The following is a 23087-nucleotide window of genomic DNA, read 5'->3' on the forward strand; positions in this document are numbered from 1 at the left end:
TGCGCAAAGTATGAAAGGTTTTTGGGTTCTCCCTGCAGTCGGTCGCCTTCGTCGTTGCTGCTAGGGAATTTAAGCAACGACGACTGCAACGCGAATGGCGACGGCAGAAAACTATTGAAATTCAAAGAGCCAGATTTTTTCCTGGTGACGGGCCTATTAATTACAGCCGCGCTGGTTGAATCAGAGCTCTCTAACCCTTAATATAATGCTTAGACAGCTCATTGAAAGAAAATTTCTGGTGAAATTCATGTGCACCACCTATTGTGCTTATTTGATGGACGGAAATCAGTCATATTATTATTATTATTATTATTATTATATTTGTATGTTGTTAGCAAGAGGGATGTAAAAAAAGGCCGCGCGGAGCCTGGGTTCCTGTAGATTTCCTTCTTCTTCAAATGTAACTTTTTAAAGCTATTTATACGTTTTTTGTTTGGAATTCGAGAGAGTACAGCTTAAATGATAGAAATCGTTTTCAAATATGTGCATTTTTATCTTTTTTTGCCTCATAAAAAGGTATGAAAATCTCACCACAGGGTACCCGCAACACCATATTTCTTAAAAAAAGAATTGCTCTTTATCTATGGATCCGCTAATGGTACAGGTGGGCACCGGTCTCAATATTAATTACCATCTCATAGGCTATAATTTCAAGTTTGGTGCTTTTGTCCGCTGTGTATAGATTGAGCTCTTTTTGTGCGCTAAGCGACCCGACTACAAAAATTGCTACCCTAAACATTAAAATTACCATTTCTAAGAGAAAAGCCTATTTTTTTCTCGGATACCCCCTAAAAAATACCCGAGGCCCGGTTTTGACCCCTAAAAAATACGACAAGCATCCCTATCAAGTCGACATGGGAAGACCGCCCCCCTCCCCCCCCCGGGGGGTACTGGCATTCTGATAGCGTTCAACGAAGTTCGTGTCGGCGGTGAAGGATGGCGTTACCCATACCACCTCGCGGTATGGGCGCGTTCGGGAGAGCGCTCTTGGACAACGTTTATTGAAACAGCTGTATATAATAGTGAAGACTCTCCCGAGCCCCTGAGTATATAACTTTTCCCCACAAGGGAAATCAGGGCGGGAGGGACGGGGAGCGTCTTTTATGGCAATTTTCAGAGTTCTAAGGGGCGGCTTTTTATAAAATAAACCACTTCAAATCCAGGGCGGATAATCCGGGTGGTGGGGGTGGGGTGGCTGGGTGGTTTTTTTTTTGTTGAATCTCAAATTGTATAATTATAACATCAATAACAACAGTATTTTTGAAAGCAACCTCATTAACAAATATGCCAATATTTTGATTCTTTATTCAGATTACTGAAGTACAATTTACTACGGGAGATTCCAGTCATAGAGGGGAGAATCACAACCTTGTGAGTACCTAGTCGTTGAATAAGGTTTTCTGTTTTTCTTTTTACCGACCTCGGTGATAAAAGGTGGCAGTATTAGGGAATGTTCATAATTTATGCCCGAGGAAAGGTCGGTTCCCACATGGGAGGGGGGGGGGCTAAGAAAGTTTTGGGTAACGTCGATGGACGGGTCATAAAATTTTCAATGTGGTTACAGGGGGGTCTAAAGTGTTTCACCCCTTCTAAGTAGTTAACTTTTTTGTTTATTATTATTGAAATGAGTGATAAAAATGCAAAAAAAGCTGTTTCCTAGGGTTGCCAATAACATATTTAGGCTAAATTTACTGCTGTTGGGCCGTGAGCGCTTTCCCACAGATGACAAATTCAACAATGTTTATTACTCGGTCGTAGTTAATTTAAGCTTGACCTGTAGGATCAATAAAAACACTGACAGCAAGAGCATTTCTGTTTTGGATACCCCCGCGAGTACCAGATCTGGGAGATCTATCAGACCAAGGGCACAGGATGATTTTATTCTTTTATCAGGACAGTCCCATGCAGTAAAATATAAAATTACCCTGCGTGGTATGTAGTATTGATACGGCATGCAAAGATAAATACAAAAAGCCCAAATAGTCGTGTTCTTTAACCAAAAGAATGAATACAATACACCAAAAAACTGGATTTCGACTCTGCCAAATTTTTGTCTTTAATAAGACTTCTTCAGGCCAGACTCTGCCCCAAAAACTGGAATTCGACTCTGCCAAATTTTCGTCTTTAAAAACCTTCGAATCTCAATTTTTGGTGTATTGCATGCAAATATATATATAGGAATAGATACATATTCTTTCAAGTTTCAAAACACCACAAGGCCACATTTGACTTATATACAATAATGTGTTTTATAAAAAATATCATTTCTTGGTTGTTTTTCATTGCATGATTTGTTCATATGTATCTATATAAATGTAGTTTTGTTGATCTTTATAAATGTTGTTTTTTGGATTTTTAAAGAGAATAAAGGAGGGTGAAGGGTGGATTCTCCTGGGGTCGTCAACAAAGTTTTGATGTTGACAAAGGGGGGTTGCACAGAAAACTGGAGAAAACTGGAAAAGTGGAGTGGCGCTGAATACCGACTCCCCTCCCCCCCGTAATAAATAATGAACACTCCATCAGTATATTTGGTTAGGAGGTTGGCATCTTATCTAACTCAGACCCGCCCCTCCCCCACCATACTTCGAGTAATCGATTAATGATTATCATTGATTCTATTGACAACAGAATTTAACTTTCGCATTTTAAAGAAGGCTAATAACGCCGCCATGTTATTCTCCCGCTCAATGCCGTGTCACTAAAAGCCTACATTCCCATCGGCTAATTTTCTTTGGGGAACATCTCGAAATTCAACAATTATCAATTTCTTTTGTTTATTGTCACATTTCTAGATGTTCCGGCCCAAGAGGGAATTCTGGGATGTTGTTAAGAATGTCTTTTCTTATCATTTTACAATAAAATTGTGTTGCAATTACTTTTAGGTTCGCCTATAAATTTTCGTAGATCGACTGGAGGATACTTTTTAGGAGGAAAGAGGGGGTTACGTAATATCAAATAACGTTTCCTTTTACAGGGACCTGGAAGCCAAGCAACTTACGGACATTTCTAATATCACCGGGCACATTACAAATTTGTGAGTAAAAAAAGATACATAGACAAATTTTGCGACACGAACTTTGATATGGTCGCGGAGATATTATTAAGGATGCAAAAAGTAAAAAAAAGATATCACCTGAATGAGTTAGAGATGATAACTTAGCAGGCAAGCAGGAGTTCAGCATGGATGGGGAAGGAGGACTAGGGAACATTGAAGGAGAAATGCGAGCTAGCGACCAAGGAACACGAGGAAGACTCGCCCTCCCCCCCCCCCCCCCCCTCCCCCTTGCTACACAGGCTACAGAATGATCTTTTTATCACAAATTGGGTCAAAACAACATAAACGTCTGTTTTTTGGCTTACCTGGTAAATGAAATAAATAAAACTGATATAAAAAAATGATATAAGCTTAACACATTGACCCCTCAACCGGCCTGTACCGGCTTTGAAAAGTACCCACAACCCAAAAAATTCATAAATTCAAAATAAACACAACAAGATAAAGAGACTAAGGCATCAGTCTAGGGGATCAATGGTCTTGAAGATAAGATATGCATATACATATCAGGACACTCTCTCACGATGCTCATAGCTGCAGGTGATAGCAACTACTCTTTAGCCAAATAATAGCACAGGCTCGAATCGAACAAGGAAAAAAAAAGCAGAATCACCCCTCTTAACAAAACGCTCAAAATACCACATAAGGGAGAGAGATCAGCAAACACAGCTCAAGACACAAAAAGATACCTTTATGATCCTCCAGGCTCATTTCCATGGCCTCAAAACACAATGTCCACTCCTTGAAGGCTTGTGAAACCACTTGGATGCCACTACAAATTGCAAAGCATTCTGGGAGATCCAGGGAACAATTCACGAGGGGAGGGACAGTCAACACTCCTCTCCCCAAAGTCAGATGTTTTTTAAAAGTCTTTTCACCCCTAAGCCAAACAAATCAATTCCAGGCCATACAGACCCAGAACAGCAGTGTAAACAATTTTGAAATGAATTTGGTTTCAGAAAAGACAGCATTTAGGAGAGCTGTGGTGATTCATTAGAAAATTATTTTCTCATCCAGGCAAAGCTAAACAAGAAAAAATCACCATGAATCCACCTTTCCTTGCAAATATCCATAAGTACAGCACTCAATATGCCCCAATAGACTTCATGATGTCCTAGGACACCACAGGTAGCCCAGGCAATGGTTGCTTGTTCGTGGCTCGAAATTCGGCTGTTCTGAGAGGGGACGAGTAAAGCGTTTTTTTGTGTGAAATGTTGTCAATAAAAATGCCTTAAAACTTAGAACATGCCTTGTTGTTGTCAAATTCACGTGTAATACACGATTTGGCGGGGTTTTCTTGACGTAATTTATGACTTCTCTCCCCCTACTAAGGAAAGAAACAAGGTTAGGCGCCATTTTCGGTAGCACTCAAATACCGTCGAAATTCGAATGAAAAAAACAACAAACAAAAAATTTTAATCTCGCAGACCTATGCCACGGTACACTTACATTCGATATGTGGCAAAACATCCGAGCTAAACTATATGCCCTGGCCGCTAGCCGTATTTTAAAACGAGAAAGCAGCCACAAGCATCCTTGACCGACGCCGTTTGACGATTAGTTACGCTTGACCGCGCTGGGAAGGAGCACAGGTAGCCCATGCAATGGTTGCTTGTTCTTAGCTCGAAATTTGGCTGTTCTGAGAGGGGACAATTCAAGCGTTTTCTGTTAGATGTTTCAATAAAATTAAGGCATGTTACAAGTTTTAAGGCAATTTTATTGACAGCATTTCACAAAAAAAAACCGCTTTACTCGTCCCCTCTCAGAACAGCCGAATTTCGAGCTACGAACAAGCAACCATTGCCCGGGCTACCTGTGAGGACACTCTTTCAATATGCTCATAGCTGTATTTTTGATGAAAAAAAGCAACCATCAAATTGTGCTCGCATCAGCACAATGACGAGTGATTAAAAGTGGGGAGCGCAAAGCACTGTTGGAAAGCTAGGATACCGCTGACTAGGTGCAGCGGTGTTTGACTTTGACGGGCTGTATAAAACTCAGAATGGAGGGGGAGGTATCTGTTTCAGTCTGTTTTTTGTAAATCCAGCTCAAAATTTGACAGGAGTCAATGGGTTAATAAGCTTATAAGAATTGATTTGAAATTTACTTGCTACATTTGCGACTTGTGCTCGGCTGAAGATGTTTTTGCAATGCAATTTTTTAAGAATTCTTCATTCTAGGATCTAAGTAATGCAATGAATTTCGTGATTTGAAAAGTGAGTTTTATTCGAGAAAGGAGGCATTCTGTACGGGATTCCTGTGGTCAGAGTGAGGCGAGAGAGAGCCAGACCCAAAGGATAGAGTTTAAGGTGACGTTACAACTCAGTAAATCAGAAAAAGGAGCCAGGGAGTATGTTTTTTGTGAGGCGTGAAATTTTGTTTTCATGTTTTTTTTTCTTCCTAATGTTATATACATATTTTTTAGATATGCACAGAAAAACAAGATCGGGAACTTGACTTCTGCTTTTGATTCTGTGAAAGAGCTTACGAAAGTGTAAGTTTATATTCAATATAAACATAGTTATTTAAATTCCAATAATTTGATTCCTTTGCATTGCAGGAACTTTGACAACAATATTATTGAGTATGTGAAACCGGACATTTTCCCGGACAGCCTTCGCGTTATGTAAGTCTATAATATCCTGTGTATGTTAAGAGGCGTTGTCACCAGTTTACTTCCGGTCGATTACGTAACAGTTTCCGATGATTTTCAAAGGAAAACGTGTAAAATATTATAGAGGAGCCCCTGCGGAGCCCCATAGTCATATGAAAGTGGTAAAGCTATACGATAAAATTCCCGTGGTCACGATGAGATTCCTGTGGATTTTCCTCTGTCGGTGCCTAGCTCTCTGATTGGTCGAAAATTGAAAAATATTTTCCAATTTTCTACATTCGTCGAACATGCTACAACAAAGCCAAAGCTTATACAGTTATAGTACAATAAAACACTGTGAAAATAGACGAATGTTAGTCTTAGTTAGTCTTCTAAGGTGAACTCCAAGCCCTAGGTGAACTTGTAAAAGGCAAAAGCATTATAGGACAATTACAGGAGGTAAAATATTCGTGAAAATATTCGAGCTAGTTACTGGGATTGACAGAAGACTGACTGAGAGGTTGGTAAGCCTGCATTCAATGCAATCGAATCGGATGACATTCTATCGTACCAACTTTTCAATGCAATCGATTCCGCATACAAGGAGTTCCTCTGACCAAAAGCTTTATTCCAAATTTTAAAGAAATTTAGAAGATACGAAATTTAGATATTAGCGAGCAAAGTTGGCTAAATTTCTGATCAGAGCCCGACTTCTCCCCAAAAATGAGGAGAATTCATACTTTGAACATTTGAAAATTGCACTTCAAGCCTCATATCTCGAAGACGAATCTATTAGAAAAAAAAAACATTTTTTGATATGTTGGTTTACATAACATAAGGAACCTCTATGCAAAAATTCCAGCTTACCGAAGTTAACCAGACCTTATTTTGGGTAAAACTTGCCATTTTTTGCTCTGTCGGTAAAAAGAGTGGATTTAAGTAGCGAGTAGCAAAGACTTATGATGACGGGAAACCGATCCGTGTTTTAGCTCTGACAAAAGAAAAGATTACTTCGCTATGGCACTAACATTCCTTCAACTGCATGAGAATTATGAAAAAGGCGTCATATTATCTTGTTATGAACTAAGTTGTTCAAGAATGTTGTATAAATACTTACAGTGATTACAAAGATCCCAAATAATTATTGTGTACTTTGTATTATTTTTGTAATGATTAATATAACTTAATGGATCCTGCGAAAAGATAATCTAAAAATATTTTTTTGGAACAGAAGCTCCACCGTAAGGTACATTAATTAACGTTACAAGGTGACGGGTCCTGCTCCTGCCTGTATTATATGATTAACTATTTTTTGTTAAATTTTACTCGATGTGAATTGCGCAATGCAATAGTTTTGAAATAAGCTATCTATCTATTGGGGCTCCGCTTTAGGCAGTGCCCAAATATATCTAGTGAAGTTGTAAAAGCAGTGTGTCTATAAGGAGTTTCTTTAAGGATATGACCGATACTTTGCTGTTTCTGTCTACCGCTATATACCGGATAGTGTCCTTCGTATGCATTGCCTTATATGGGCATTGATGCCCATATTTAGAAGAGCTAAAGTTTTCCCGCTCCCTGATCTCCAGAAAACATGGTGAAAAATACTGATTCCTTTCAATTTGAGACTCGAGGCAAAAATGTGTCAAAAAACTTTATCGATTGGTCAAATCTTTATCACACAAGTCTTGAAAAGCCCTTAGACCCAGGCCTCCAAGAGATTGGCCGAGCGAGATTTAAGGTCACCCAAATATTGATATGCCCAGCCAAAAGCATCCAATTCCATCCAGACCACCACTGGGAAGCTCCCACATAGCAGAATATGCCAACTACTATTCCTAATAGCTGAACATTGTCTTACTGACTCTATCTTTTTCTTGCTGATTTAGACATCTATCGAATAATCGTCTTAGCGAGCTGACCCACGGACTGATACCAAGCTCTGTCGACAGTGTGTACGTAGTAAGCATAAGTTCTTATTCAGACATTTTGCAATCCAAGCAAGATACCAGGTTTGAGAAATATATATTTTGCGATATATACCATTACATTTGATCACATAGTTCCTTTTTCAAATGAAAAAATAATTAATTTGTGAATTCCTCTGCTCATATCAATAATTTCACAAAATTGCTAAAAACCGCTTTGGGCTTTTCGTCTTTTAAACTAACTGAAATTAAATAAAGTATCGACCAACCTCTTAGGGGGTGTTGAAGAATTTTTCCGATTCTGCTATCTCTTAGCATTAAAAATTCCTAAGATCACACCCAATTTGCTATCTCTTAAAAGAGCCATAGCAGGCCACGTAAGATTGGGGGGGAGTGGGGACACAATACAGAAACATTAAGAAAATATTGGGGGCACAGCGCTCCCTCTTCTTGTCATTTCCTTACAATGTATTAAGATATTGGGGGGGGGGGGCACATGCCGCCAGTGCCCCATCCCCTGGGGAACTGCTTTGACCACAGCCAAAGTGCTATTACCCTGGGTACCAGAGGCTCCGAGCTTTCCTTCAAAAACGCTTGAAGTGAAGCTTGGAGCCTTTGGTACCCAGAGTAAGGTGCTATCCACAAAATTGATTTTGCCGACGATTACCCCCGTCTATTTTTTTAAAGTCCCCTTCCCACCCCTGGGTGGAAATCATCGGCGAGAATTCGCAGAATGTACAAGCCGTGGCTGAATAGAGCTCACTGCGTTTTTTTGGAATTCGAACTCTTGTCAACGATTCCAAGAAAGATAAGAGCGGTTTTTACTTCCGTGAATCATGCCATTTGACTAGTCAATGCATTGCAGTGAAATGCCGTGGCTGGAAGCCATAAAAGTGTAGGCCAATAAAAACAGTTAGGCTTTTGAACGAATAAAAGGCCAAAATGCATTTATGTCGCTTGCAATTTAGTTTGCAGATTATTCAAAATTTTATTTTAAAAGGGGAACAATTCGGGAAATGGGCTGGCGTAAGAATGCAAGAATGTTACTTAATTTTAAATATGTTTCCGCTGAATAAGCCTCATTTATATATTTTTCAAGGTATCTTGACGGAAATCAAATACGAGAAATTCCAGCTGGAATATTGACGTGGCGGTTGCAATTACTGTAAGTGACATTAACATATTCGCTTTGCTCTATGTTAGGAAAAGCAGAAATTCTGTACTTTTTTTAAGATAAGGAAAGACTTTATTGAGATGGGCGCTTGTTTGAAAGAGGGGGGAACGCGAAAAAGCGATGAACGAGCAAATTTTAGTTTGATTTAGTTTCATTTAATTCTTGATGTCATCTCTTTTACAGCTCCATGGATAATAACTTGTTGTCCGTTCTTAAAAAGGGCACACTGCCGCCGTATGTTTTCAGAATGTAAGTTAGCAACTGAATATCGAGTACCCCAGCTTAGCCTAAACAGGGTGGGGGGGGGGGGGGGGGGGAGGGATAGGGCTTTATGTTAAGGGAAGAAACGACAAAAAAGTACTTTCTGTCAAAACTTTTTGTCATTAAAAGTTTGTTGTGTTAATCTGAAAGAATATTTACCCCCTGCATGTTGGAAAAGGCATATGCGTGTGCGGCCCTAATTCGAGAAATTACCTTAACTAACTAACTTCCTCCTACTTTTCATTTCCTTGTTCTTTTTTTTTAAATTACCACGATGACCTATAGAATTAAAAATATGTATGTTAATTTCGTAGTAATCGGTTCACTTAACGAAGAGACAATTGATCAATCTTGTTTTGAAAAACCGTCGTTTTTCTAGCTCGCTCAGTCAATACCATATAAGGACATTATTACATACCATACTTCAGGGGTCCAGTCAACTACAATCATTTCATCGCCCCAGAAATGTGTACGTCGAGCATTTTCACGTAAACGCACAGGAATTCGTGTTAACTTACGGTTTTCCAGGCCGTTATTTTGAAAAAATAAAACTATAGGCCCAGCACCCTATAGTTTTAGAACACCAGAAGTTTCCCTTCGCCCATGCTCTTTTAGACCATTTAGAAAAAAAAAAGGACAGTCACTGATTGATAAACAAGATTGACAAAGTGATAATCAGACCTTCTTTATGTTTTGCTAATATTTCAGTCAACTGAACAACAACGAAATCGAGGAAGTTGAAGAAGGAGCGATCCAACGTGTTAACCAAATGTAAGTATGGAGAGAAAAATCAATCAACCTTAGTTTCACCGGCTATTAGATCAATTAGATCAAGAACTACTTACAGACCTGTAGCAGGCCTCGAAATATTGGAGGCATAGCCGGCGTCACAACTGGTCATTTCCTTAGAATTTGTTAACATTTTGGGGTGAAGGTGTCCCTCCCTCCCTCCCTCCCTCCCTCCCTCCCTCCCTCCCTCCCTCCCTCCCTCCCTCCCTCCCTCCCTCCCTCCCTCCCTCCCTCCCTCCCTCCCTCCCTCCCTCCCCCCTCCCCCCCCCCCCTCTGGACACGAGCCTTCCTCCTTGTCTTATCATTTCTGTTGATTGCCTGCAGATATATGAAAGATAACAAGATGAAGATTCTCAAAGCTGGTACCTTAAGCCAAACAGACTGTCGCTCATTATCATTACATGGTAACCAGATAACCGAAATACAACCGGGCTCTCTGCCGACCTTTATCGAAACACTGTAAGTATTCCAGTGGTATCGTGTGTCTCTGTACCACACTCTCAGTGATAACGGGTGTGTGTCTGAAATAGGAAAACTTAAAATGAATTTGCAATCATTTTAAGGAAAAACTACGCATGACAATTAACATGTGCAATCACCAAACCATGCGGCTACAGTCGTGTTTTCTACGTTTTCAGTGATCTCTCCGACAACAAACTAGAAAAATTGTCCTTCAATTCGTTCTCAGGGACCACCCTTGCAGTGTAAGTATTAAGGAATGTGAATTTTAAAAAGTGCTCTAATCAAGGGGCACTCCTATAAAAAGGGGATGGTACATCATGGAACATACTTTCTAGAATTTGAAAGATTCTTTATTATTCTATTGATGTTCATGTCGTTTTGTGTTAGTTTGTATCTGAAACGCAATCTGCTGACCGAGGTAAACATGGCTCTCCTACCGAGGACAATCTTTTTCATGTAAGTTCCACAAACACGTGCGTTGTCTGAGTTTTCTGTTATTTTTGAAAATCGCGAAAACGTGTGGGATGTTGTGGAAGATGTTAAATGTTGTTGTTATCGACAACGACGACGACGACGATGATGATGATATTTGCGATGAGGCTGGTGATGATGATGATTATAATAATATTCGCGATGATAATGATGATGATAATGACGATGGTGATGATAATGGTGACGAGATAATATGTGGTGATGACGATGATGATGGTAACGATGATAATATTTGCGATGATGATGATAATGAAAATGCCTTCGAGTGCGATGATGGTGAAGATTGCAATTATTGTTGTTGTCGACGCTGAAGAAATGGTAATATTTGCGATGATGATAATAATAATGATGATAATAATGACCACTTCGACCATGATGAAATCAAGTCTTTTTTCTTGTTGTTTGTTGTTGACAGAGATTTTGGCTTCAATCGCGTGACTACGTTTCGTGCGGGTCGAATCATCATGTGTTCTTGGACATTCCTGTAAGTTTATAAAGTTCAAAGCCAAATAAGAGCTCATATGAGTATGAGAAGTTTTTTTTGTTCTATATAATCTTGGGGGTCGGGGTATGAATCTTTTCCTATCGACGGTTTCTGTCGTGCTGTATTGCCCATTGATATTTTGAAAAATTTTCTGTACATATTCAATGTTTCTGTATCGTAACCCCCAATGATTCAACGTCTACTACCGCTATGTACGTCCTAGGTGGGCCGCATACAACAAGCTATCATCTATGCCGGGGATACAGCAGTGCAACAGTCTACAAATGCTGTATGTATATGTACTTATTGTGTTGTTCTTCGGACTGTTTGTTTCTGCTATAATTCACTTCCGGTGAATATAACACTTCCTTACAGTCTGCCACTTCTGACAGACAGCTGGGGCATGTTGTTCTCCCGGACTTGTTTGGAGTTTTTTTTCTAGATAATACCGTGAACACCATCCTCGGGGACCCAGGGCGTCGCGGAGATCGGGCACACAGTGAGCGCCCCAGAAAGAAAGAGGAGTTCTCGCGCGCTCCCTGTGTGCCCGATCCCCGCGACGCCCTGGGTCCCCGATGATGCGTCAACACTAGATAAACTTACGAAGGAATTAGTTCAGATCGTATGGAATTTTCAATCACTACGTTCAGAAAGGAACATTTTCATGTAATTATAGTTCCTTTTCGTTTGCTTTATTTCTATAGGCCTATAGGCGACATGCGCTTGCGAGTTCATTTCGTTTGCTTAATAAGCACTCACTTGGACGCCATAAATATGTTATTTACCAGCTAGAGGTTCGTATCGAGAAACACCGTGACCGAGGACTTGAAGATACTGACGAGGCCGAAGGCCGAGGTCACGGTATTTCACGATACGGACCGACCCTTAGCTGGGAAATAACATTTATTTTTTTCTTCAATAGAATTTCCAACATTGTTTACCTTACGGTTGCACGAGGCGAGGTTTCGCTTCTGACTTTCGTCGATGTTCGTGAAGATTTTGTTCGCTCATGATCATTAATAAACTCCTTTTTGTATTTCCACACAACGCTTTAAATCCTCCAGATATACAGAACCTCCAAAGAAGACATTCTCTGATTTTTGACCAACAATTTTGTAAAATAATTTAGTCCAGATTGATACGTCGTTCTCAACTCGAATTGATCGTAGAAATGTCTTCTTTCGCTGTAAATCCTCCACAGACGATAAGATATATTCACTAAAGAACTTCTCTTGAATGTGGATACGTTAAGCTGGTTATGCAGGTAAATTCCTAGAGTGATTTGTCGTTTTTCTTCGTATGAAGAGACGATTTGCTGCCTTTTTTTATTCCAAATAAACTTTCAGCAAACTTGAAATTGTCGCGCGCGTTGCAAAATCATTATGGCGGGAAATTGTCAAAACACTTGGAGTTTGAAGCCGATTTTCCGTAAAGTCAATGATTCTAGATAAAATGACAATAAAATGCCGTTTTAGTGTTTAAAATCTATAACCTCGGGAGTAAAAATCCAGTTTCCGATGGGCATTTTACAAATCAACTCACTATTTCGAGCTTTGGAGGTGAGCGGGCCGGTATCGCTGGGTCCGGATCGTAGGATACCGGACCTCACGAGAGCCAATCAGAGCGCGCGATTTGATGGATACTGGACCCCCCAAAAAAAATATATAAAATATATCTCTGTTATGCAGAGGTTTGGGATCTATTGTCGTATGCAGGGGCACGTGGACGCTCCAGTTGATCGAGTAGGTTTTTTAGCGTCCTTAAGCGCCCAAATGATTTTACTTAATGCCGTTGAGTGTTTATTTCCTTCGTTATTGAAAGACGCGGTGTGGTTGTTGTACATGGTTTTAAAACTATCAGCGGTGAGTCCCACATACGTGGCAACGCTACCTTCGCTGGTTACTTTAGCTTGGTATACAATGCTTATTGTGAGGCACTGGCCGTTAAGCGAGCATTCATCATTTTTTCTGCAATTGCAGGATTTTTCGAGATTTGGGAGTAGCCCGTCTAAGACGCTTTTTTATGCGCGCTTATTTTACTAGCAAGGTTAGGCATACATGAATAGCTGATTTAAGAGTGTTTCGGTTGAATATTTTCTTCAATGGGTGGTCATGCTGGAATGACTCTTTGATTATATTGAGAAATATACCCCCAATGCTTGTTTTTACGTTTCTGCTGAACGGGGGGTGGGGGGTTGGTTGTACCATGTAATGTTCCTTTGCCTTTTCTTCTTTGATTTGCTGGTGGCGCATTGGTTGGAGAGAACTCCAATTTGTCCTGGATCCGCTTTTCTCTAGTTATGCCGGTGCTGCTTTGTCGAATTCCTCCTTGCCAGAGGAAATCTCACTAAGGCGCCTGTTGATTGCCAATAATTGAGGGTGGGTGGCTGCTATCACATTGGACGTACAGGGGTGTGTTGTTAGGCTTGGTGTAAGGTTCGAATGTTCCTTTAGCGAGATTTAGGGTCACATCTAAAACAAGGGGAACGATCTTTGTACAGTTGCACCTGAAGAGAGACAAATAAAGTTGTCTCGAAACAGGCCTGTCGTGCCTGGTGAAAATCTGAAGTGTATTTTTCTTCATACACCAATTCTCGACCATCCGGGTTAAGCACTGTCAGGCTAGTAAGGAATCACAGAACCATAGTCTATGTTTATGTGTAGGTAGTAAAATGTATTTGCATTCAACTGTTCACGAGACAAACCACCGAGCGGAAAGTTCTCAATGAAAAGATAACTTGTAGAAGCTCTTTTAGTGAACACTGTTAGCAACACATGGTGTCAGAAGTGGGCCCACACCTCCGTAACACAACTCGTACCATCGCAGCAATAATACAGAGAATTATATTTTCTATAGACACCTTGGCAACAACTACTTTGAGCATGTGGGTTCCTCAACTCTCCTCTGCCCACAGGGGTTAAAGATCATGTAAGTAGCCGACCCAGTTCCTAATATGGAACCAAAGTAGGGGCTAGTTTACATACACCGATTTGTTAGGCCGATTGTCGGTCAGGGTATTTACTTGATTTGTCACTTCTGCCTCGGTAGGTAAAAGCGCTTTTGAGTGGCTATAGATTCTTCGGGCAGACACCGAAGTTCAGAAAAACGGTGGCCTACAAACGGAGCTTGTAAATTTAAATCGGATGGAAGTAAGGGGAAATATATGTTTGGTATACGGATAGTGTCATGGTAATTTACGCTGAGGGGTTAGCAGTGGAACTAGGAGGGGAGTGGGGATGGATAAATAATCCTTTTTGATCCCCTTTTCTTTACTAGAATTTTGACAAACAACAAAATCAAGACGTTGTCAGGATCTTCGTTTCGTTTTGCAAGTTCGCTGACAATGCTGTAAGTACTATCAGCCCAGTTATCACGATCATCATCACCACAACCATAACTATCATCGACATCATCACCACAACCATAACTATCATCGACATCATCACCACAACCATAACTATCATCAACACCATCACCACAACCATGGCTATCATCAACATCACCACCACAACCATGGCTATCATCAACACCATCACCACAACCATGGCTATCATCAACATCACCACAACCATGGCTATCATCAACACCATCACCACAACCATGGCTATCATCAACACAATCACCACAACCATGGCTATCATCAACATCACCACCACAACCATAACTATTGTCAACATCATCACCACAACCATAACTATCATCAACACAATCACCACAACCATGGCTATCATCAACATCACCACCACAACCATAACTATCATCAACACCATCACCACAACCATGGCTATCATCAACACCATCACCACAACCATGGCTATCATCAACACCATCACCACAACCATGGCTATCATCAACATCACCACCACAACCATAACTATTGTCAACATCATCACCACAACCATGGCTATCATCAACACCATCACCACAACCATGGCTATCATCAACATCACCACCACAACCATAACTATCATCAACACCATCACCACAACCATGGCTATCATCAACACCATCACCATAACCATGGCTATCATCAACACCATCACCACAACCATGGCTATCATCAACATCACCACCACAACCATAACTATTGTCAACATCATCACCACAACCATGGCTATCATCAACATCACCACCACAACCATAACTATTGTCAATATCACCACCACAACCATAACCATCATCGACATCATCACCACATCGAAAACTATCATCAACATCATCACCACATCGAAAACTATCATCAACATCATCACCACATCCAAAACTATCATCAACATCCTAACCACAACAATAACAATTATCGTGTAATCCCTACCATCATCACTACCACCATAACTATTAGCTGTCACCATCTTTGCGAAATGCTTCTGTTTCAGATTTCTTGATAGAAATGATATCCAGCAAATACCAATTTGGGAATTCCAGGGTCTTCCATCAAGAAACCTAAAAATTTTAGTGTAAGTCAAACCTAGTGTAAACGCAGTTCTTTTCATGTGAAAATGCAAAAGGAAAGAATTGTGTACAGCCATTGAATAAGATTAGAGACCAAGAACCTCAGGCTGAAATTTGGCATTTCTTAAAAGCACTCTTTTTATAAGAACATTATATATACTCATCAGCCTATAGGGAAGAATAGGTTATTCTTTGAAATATCACTAAAATGATTTGTCAAATTCTGATTTATGGTTGGAAACAAAAGAAAAAGAAAGGTACTTTACACTAAGAGACCCTTTAAACCGTTTTCAGACAGCAAGATGCGAGTGTGAACTTTGCAATTATCCTGAATACACGTAGCGCCCTTGTCGGGCAGCGAGCGCTAACAGACACTGGGTACGTGTGTCAGTCACGTGGCCTGAGCAAGCTGTGCTCGCCGTGCATGCCGGGTACATATTGGAGGGTTCGATGTTACAAGTGTCCAGCAGGTAAGATAGGACGAGAAATACTCAGGACCCATGTTTTACGGGATGCGGGACTCTTCGAGATCCGGGAAGTAACTACCGTGTCTAGTAAGAAATAAAGTTAACAAGAAGTTGCAAGTTACAAGACAGTCGTTTAGCTATCAGTCGGTTGTCCATTCAGATGGTCGCTCGCTCGGTCGGCTATCAAGCGGCTGTCCACTCAAACGTTCGGTCGCTCGGCTATCAGTCGACTGTCACTCAGATGTTTCGGCTATCAATCGGCTGTCCACTAAATTGTTCTGTTGGGCCAGTCGGTCTAGCTTATTCATCATTGTCCATTATTTACCTCAAAGGCGGTTTCTACCAGGACGAGATTGCACAGACAGTACTCAATGAGTATGACAACGGTTGCAAGCTCTGCCCTCCCGGTCGTTATGCAAGAAACCCAGGCACTGCGACAGAGTTAGACTGCCAGCCTTGTCAGGACGGTATGAGTTTTAAACTTCTCTGAACAAATATACCCGAGGAAAAAATGTTTGCTGTCAACAGGATATAAACTAGTCATTTTTTGTTCTGCAATATTTCAAAATAAAGCACATTTTACCTCATATCCTTTAAAAATGTCTCTATAATAAATCAATAATTCTGTTGAATTCATACGTAATTTTTCTCAGGAACTAAATACAGACACTTCGCAGGCTTCCGTGCCTGCTTCTGTCGAGAAAATTACTACCGGTTAGACCGGTTTGGAGGTTGTTTCCCATGTCTCACCGGGCTTAGCTGCAACAACGAGACTTTCACGCTAGCCCCAGGGTACTACTGGAAATGGCAGTCCGAGGTGGCTTTCGAGAAATACTCGGCATTCTCCACCGAGCTACAACTAAAGGATGATTCTTACAATACGGAAAATGCCCGTATAGACGAGAGCCTGATACCCGTAGCCTACCGCTGCCCCATCGAGAGTTCCTGTCTCGGGGGACTGGAGTCTAGGTGCCGCGAGGGATACACGGGACCCCTGTGTTCTCAGTGCGTCAAGAGACAGTACAAACAGGCAGGAAAGTGCATAAGATGCCCTTCAAGCAACCTCATCCTACCAATCCTTGGGAAAGTGGCTGCCATCGCTGCTATGGTTGTTCTGTTCATTCGAAGCAGCACTGTCGAGGGGGATACCCGTGGCTGGAGAGATTTGGTGATCGCGTGGCTCAAGATCATTATTGGTTTCTACCAAGTGGCGCTTATCATGCCCTCCAAGGATGACAGCATTCTTTCTTCATTGATTGAGTATGTCAAGCTTGGGTTACTGGACCTTCTTCCACTGGAGTGTATCTATGACGGATTCGATGCTGAGAGGAAGTTCGTACTTGCAGCATCGGTGAATGTAGCTATCATTGCCACTGCAGCTCTGTGCATTATTGTATGCAGGATATTGAACAGGAATCCACATAATTCGCGAAAAGGTACAAGGTTCCCGAATAATAGGATACATTTAAAGATTTTGATGATTTTGAACAAAGGCTTTGAAAAGTGTCCGTTATTTACGTTCCACTGGATTTTGTGGCCTAGATGTATGTGCATTTATATGAGTATTTATAAGGAGACCTTTGGTTCAAAGATTGTCCTTACTACTAGGTTTTCCTTGTTAAGTGGGTTAAAATTTACCAAAAGTGTATGGAACGTTTCCTTATGGGGACCTCTTTTTATTGGAATATTTCGCTTTCCCGAGACTCCTGAAACTAACACAGTTGTTGATTTTTGGATTAATATACAAAGCCGCTTACTTGTAGATGCCATTTCAATTGTTGACAAACACCTAATTTTATGTGATCTTCAGGATGCCGCTTTTTACTTCAAAACATTCAATGTATCATTGGTGTTGCCTTCTTTCTGCTGATGCTGCTCTACCCCTCCTTTACACAAAAGGTACAATACATGTTGTTGTGTACCCCTCTTTTATACAAAAGATACAATACATGTTATTGTGAAGCCCTCTTTTATACAAAAGGTACAATACATGTTCTTGTGTACCTTTCTTTGATACGAAAGGTACAATACATGTGTTGTGTACCCTCTTTTATACAAAATGTACAATACATGTTGTGATACTTTCTTATGTGGTCATCTTACGAAATCTTAAATTCAAAAGGTAAATGATAAGGGAAATGAATGCGCTCTGGTTTCTGGATTCATCACGCATTCATTAAGCTTTCTTAACTAGTCTTCTGAACCACTTGTCTCTTGAAAAGCTTCTTAAATACATTTGTGTTGTGTCTTCCGCGAAGTACATGTTTCAATACATCGGTGTATTTTCTTCTACAACAAGGTGCTTTCCATTCTTCCCGGAACATGCATTCGTGTCTGCTCCGACCGTACTCAGGAGAAATGTCAGTCTTACCTCCGCTCTGACGTCAGTATAATATGCGAAGGAGCGAGATTTGAGAGGCTGTCCAGGCTTGCATACGTGGGTACGGCGTTTGCTCTGATAATACCTGCGCTTGGACTGCTTTTGCTGTGGAGAACTTTAAAGAAGAAAGACGATGATGAAGTTAAGCAAGGAATGAGATTTCTATATGAAGGGTAAGAAGAAGAAGAATGGGAAAGAAATGAGGATATTTTATCCAGAATTGCATCAGCAGGACTAACATACTTTGAATGTTATGATAAGATTACCACTAAAGTTACCTCTAATGGTCTGCGTCCAAAATGATAGTTTATCTCTTGTTTAATCCTAGCTACAAGCCCAGGTTCTTCTACTGGGAGATGATCGAGACGTACCGCAAGCTGGTACTGGTAGTGTCCGCTGTTCTAATGGACCAGGAGAGCCGTTTAAACCTCGGGGTACCCTCAATAGTTTCTGGCGTCTATGCTGTGTTTTTCTGCCATTTTCAGCCTATGAAGGTGTGTGAATTGTAACTGTCAACTTTATGTGCGATTACATCATCGCCATCAGCTACCCTACCCAGCACTGCCATCATAACCTTTACAATAGACATAATCACCACCAGCCCATCCTCATCATCGTCAGCATCAGCATCCATGCCATCATCACGATCACCCCTAACCACCACTGTGATAGTCACTACTCCCTAACACTACCATCCTATCCTTATCATCACCACTTCCACCACCACCATGATGATCATCTTCCTCCTGAAATCTTCGTCTTATCCATCGACACTATTATGACATGTAAAATAATAATCTTCATCAATCAATTACTATCCCATCCTTTCTTCTTTGTCCAATCATAATAACTATTATTTTCAAAACCATATTCATCATCACTTACAACAATGGCATAATCATCATCAAATTCATCAACATCATCATCATAGCTGTCGACCTTACATAAAATAAAAGCCCTCATTTCCGCCTTTATCGTCTCATAGAGGGTATCTGTAGGTCATATGCACCTAATCTACCCAGCTATGACCCAATGTAGTGTAGTACAATTGTCGAGAGCTTACTTCCATACTCTCTTGAGCCCGCAGTACACAAGTGACCACTGGCTGCAGCTTTCCACATTAATGGTTACCATGGTTAACGGACAAATCGCAATGCTGCTCAGGCTACCTGTGGATGAAGTACCGCCAGAAATTGACAGAGAAGTGGACTCGGTCGGAGTGTTGGCCCTAGTGCTGATGGGTAATCTATTAGTCGCGTTTATTGCTGCAGGTAATAAAGACAATTTTTAATTCTCTGCGTCAACCCGATTGTCGTCTTCTTCATCGTCACGATCTTCTTCTTGTTCTTCCTTTTGTTTCTTTTTCTTCTCCTCCTCCTCCTCCCCCTTCTTCTTTATTTTCTTCTTCTTCTTTCTTTGAATAAAATGACATAACAAATGAACATGAAGAGTTGTGATCAAATGCGCCAATGTACTAGTTTCCATAAGTTAAATACTGTGTGTATTGTTTGTAAACAATACATTGCCAATAAGCGCCAACGTACTAGTTTCCATAAGTTAAATACTGTGTGTATTGTTTGTAAACAATACATTGCCAATAAGCGCCAACGTACTAGTTTCCATAAGTTAAATACTGTGTGTATTGTTTGTAAACAATACATTGCCAATAAGCGCCAACGTACTAGTTTCCATCAGTTAAATACTGTGTGTATTGTTTGTAAGCACTGTCACTAAGGATGGTCACTTAAGGGCTTATTGCGTCCCCAGTTGTTCTTTTACGTCCTTTCGATTCAGGGTAGTAGGGCGGCTTGAAAAGAAGGGGCCTCTGGCTTAATGTCCTTATGACACAAATTTACTTGTGACACAAATTCGAGTCAAGAAATGAACTTGAAAAAATCCACAGTCAGAGATTCGAACCTGGACCATAGCGGTGTGAGGTCAACGCGCTAATACACTAGGTCTCCGTGCTTCTTCTTTTTCGCTCTTTCTTTCTTCTCTTCGTCCTTCTTCCTTTATTTCTTCACCTTCTTCTACATCTCCTCCTACTCCTCCTTCTTCTCCATCTTCTTTTTCTTTTTCATCGTCTAATCTGTTTTCTTCTCCTTGTTCTTATTTATCTTCATTTAACTTCGTCATTACGAAGGTACTAAAGGTATTTTTGTTACCTTCATACTTATGAAACAATTGAATATATCATAGTCGCTAACTTATTTTCTGCATTCTTTAGTCGGTTTTGAATGGAAACGCTATACAATGGAATCATAAAGCAGGGGCGTAGCCAGGGGGTGGCCTAGGGGACCCCCTCCCCCTTTTAGCAGCCAAAAATACAGTAAATGTGTGAGACATTATCTAAAATACAGGAGAAAATGCCTTGAAAGTCCCTTTTGCCCCCCCCCCCCCCCCTGTTAAAAATCCTGGTTACGCCGCTGTAAAGTAATCGTGAACGTCCACATCGTAGTTTGAATTTTTCAGGTTCACTCTTGTACGCCGTGTGGCCCTTACTAAAGAAAGCGTTCATATCCTTGTGCCGGAATCGTGGCTATGAATTCAGTGACAGACAGTCAAATGACAGCGAGGACGAGACGCTTGTTGAGGACGATGGGAGTAGTGCTGATGACAGTAACGACGAATGCAGTCACGTGGTACTTGACGGGGCCCTAAAAGATGATGGAAGAAACGCTGATGACAGTAGCGACGAAAGCAGTCACGTGGTACTTGACGTGGCCCTAAAGCACGATGGGAGAAACGCTGATGACGGTAACGACGAAAGCAGTCACGTGGTAGTAGACGGAGCCCTTATGAATAATGGGAGAAATACTGATGAAGGTAGCAATGAAAGCAACGATGAGGAGCAAAGTGAGGCCTCTAAGGACGACGGCAAAAATACTGATGAAGGTAGCTATGAAAGCAACGATGAGGAGCAAAGTGAGGCCTCTAAGGACGACGGGAAAAATACTGATGAAGGTAGCTATGAAAGCAACGATGAGGAGCAAAGTAAGGCCTCTAAGGACGACGGGAAAAATACTGATGAAGGAAGCAATGACGTGGAGCATACTGAAGCTTCTAAGGACGATGGGAAAAATAGTGATGACAGTAGCGATGGTAATGGTCACGTGATTCCCACCGAGCTAGACTGGTACCAAGTGGCAGATGCCATCTGCGCTGAAGTGGATGATCGTGCCGATACCAGCATCTTTGAAGGTACTTCAAAATCGTATTTGGGACTTGTTTTGCAGTTAGACAGTGCCTCATCATTTTGTCATAATCTATTTAGTGCAGTTATCTCGCGAGTTATCTAATGCTTTTCCTCATTTGTACCATTTAGAAGGAGATGAAGTCACAACGGAGTTCTGATATCATCGCTTCAAGCAAAATAAGACACAATGATGGGTCAAGTAACTTATAATAGAGCAATATAATCCATCCATTAGAAGTAGGAGCAGTCATGATAAGAGCTCCGTTTCGCTATGACTCAATAAAGTACACAAAATAACTTGTATCGGATAAAACTGCCTACGACAAATAAAAGAATAGATCACTGGAAAAGGTCGTCCTATCATGTCCACCATCCCCTCCCCTCCCTCCTGCCCTCCCCCCTCCCTTCCTCCAATCCTGCTATTGCTGAACTCGAGCACTTCTGGGCGTAGCACGCGTCTTCAGAGGCTTTTCTGACGTTTTTTAGTGATCGAATTTAGAGCCACCGTTCGTTAGAATTAGTTGGGACCTCGAGTCACTCCAAAACAAATTACGGAATATTAAATTTAAGTGATATCTCAGTTCGAGTTTATTGGGAGTTCTATTATATTCTGACTTATCAATCAAAATTTATTAATCAGATAGCAGAATTATCAATCAGATAACGGAATCACTTTTTGAAAATAGAAATAGACGTTAAATTGAAGCAGAGTTTATTCATATTTCTCTCTAAAATCACAGGTGCGAAACTAAAGTAAAAACAATTGCAACTGGATTGAAAAATAACTGAACAAAAAACACGAAATAATTTGGGTTAAAAAGAAAATCAAACAAAAGAATGGCTAAGTTGTTTTCAAGACAACACAGCTTAACAAATCACAAAACACTACAATGCTAATGTGCGTTGAGCTTCTGACTGGCTCTACTTTTGCTCGGGGATGGCCCTGTAATGAAAGAAAAAAGATGGTGAAACGCAAGGGACTGTCGGAGGAAAAGCACAAGAACGGAAAATAATGTTAAGTGTTGGTAGGCTGTCTCCAAAAATGGAAAACCTGGGGTAAGAAAGAATGACGTCATCTATCGGGAATACACTTGGTGGTTTTTGATTGGTCATGACCTTGCGGAGAGGTGGCGTGATTGGAAACCTTTTCAGTGCTAGCCAATGAAAACGCTTAAAAAGTTGGATTGACGTAATCAATAGTTGTGAAAAACATGAGGGCACGTTATTGAAAACAGCTGTAATGGAAAGTCTAAAAAAATAATAAAAAGTCTACCTAGCCAAATATGTTTTAGGGACTAAAGCACTCTACTCTCAGAATCGTAAACTTACTCTTTCATCCTCTCGTACGCCGCAGGGG

At 40.8% G+C, this 23087-nt stretch overlaps 2 protein-coding genes, 2 long non-coding RNA genes and 1 other non-coding gene across 5 annotated transcripts; all 5 read left to right on the plus strand.

Moving 5' to 3' along the window:
• The first annotated feature begins 1463 nt into the window (after positions 1 to 1463).
• Positions 1464 to 8742, plus strand: LOC125556730 (probable serine/threonine-protein kinase roco6). Its single transcript, XM_048720482.1, has 5 exons — positions 1464 to 1477; positions 5481 to 5549; positions 5616 to 5681; positions 7535 to 7600; positions 8673 to 8742. The coding sequence occupies exons 1-5, from the start codon at positions 1464 to 1466 to the stop codon at positions 8740 to 8742; spliced, it is 285 nt and encodes a 94-aa protein (XP_048576439.1).
• Positions 8743 to 8943: 201 nt separating this feature from the next.
• LOC116611537 lies at positions 8944 to 10297 on the plus strand. The gene is made up of 3 exons (XR_007306374.1): positions 8944 to 8996; positions 9717 to 9779; positions 10122 to 10297. It is a non-coding gene; the product is annotated as an uncharacterized LOC116611537 (transcript).
• Positions 10298 to 10435: 138 nt separating this feature from the next.
• LOC125559137 lies at positions 10436 to 11237 on the plus strand. The gene is made up of 3 exons (XR_007306375.1): positions 10436 to 10501; positions 10647 to 10715; positions 11167 to 11237. It is a non-coding gene; the product is annotated as an uncharacterized LOC125559137 (long non-coding RNA).
• Positions 11238 to 11458: 221 nt separating this feature from the next.
• On the plus strand, positions 11459 to 14576 carry LOC125559138. Its single transcript, XR_007306376.1, has 3 exons — positions 11459 to 11524; positions 14092 to 14163; positions 14512 to 14576. It is a non-coding gene; the product is annotated as an uncharacterized LOC125559138 (long non-coding RNA).
• Positions 14577 to 14578: 2 nt separating this feature from the next.
• On the plus strand, positions 14579 to 22080 carry LOC116611540. The gene is made up of 11 exons (XM_032371916.2): positions 14579 to 14583; positions 15612 to 15692; positions 15982 to 16157; positions 16487 to 16621; positions 16808 to 17590; positions 17965 to 18053; positions 18454 to 18707; positions 18863 to 19028; positions 19622 to 19805; positions 21007 to 21735; positions 21860 to 22080. The coding sequence occupies exons 1-11, from the start codon at positions 14579 to 14581 to the stop codon at positions 21886 to 21888; spliced, it is 2631 nt and encodes an 876-aa protein (XP_032227807.2). The 3' UTR covers positions 21889 to 22080.
• Positions 22081 to 23087: the final 1007 nt, after the last annotated feature.

Source organism: Nematostella vectensis, chromosome 13 (genome assembly GCF_932526225.1).
Source record: "Nematostella vectensis chromosome 13, jaNemVect1.1, whole genome shotgun sequence".
Classification (NCBI taxonomy): Eukaryota; Metazoa; Cnidaria; class Anthozoa; order Actiniaria; family Edwardsiidae; genus Nematostella; species Nematostella vectensis.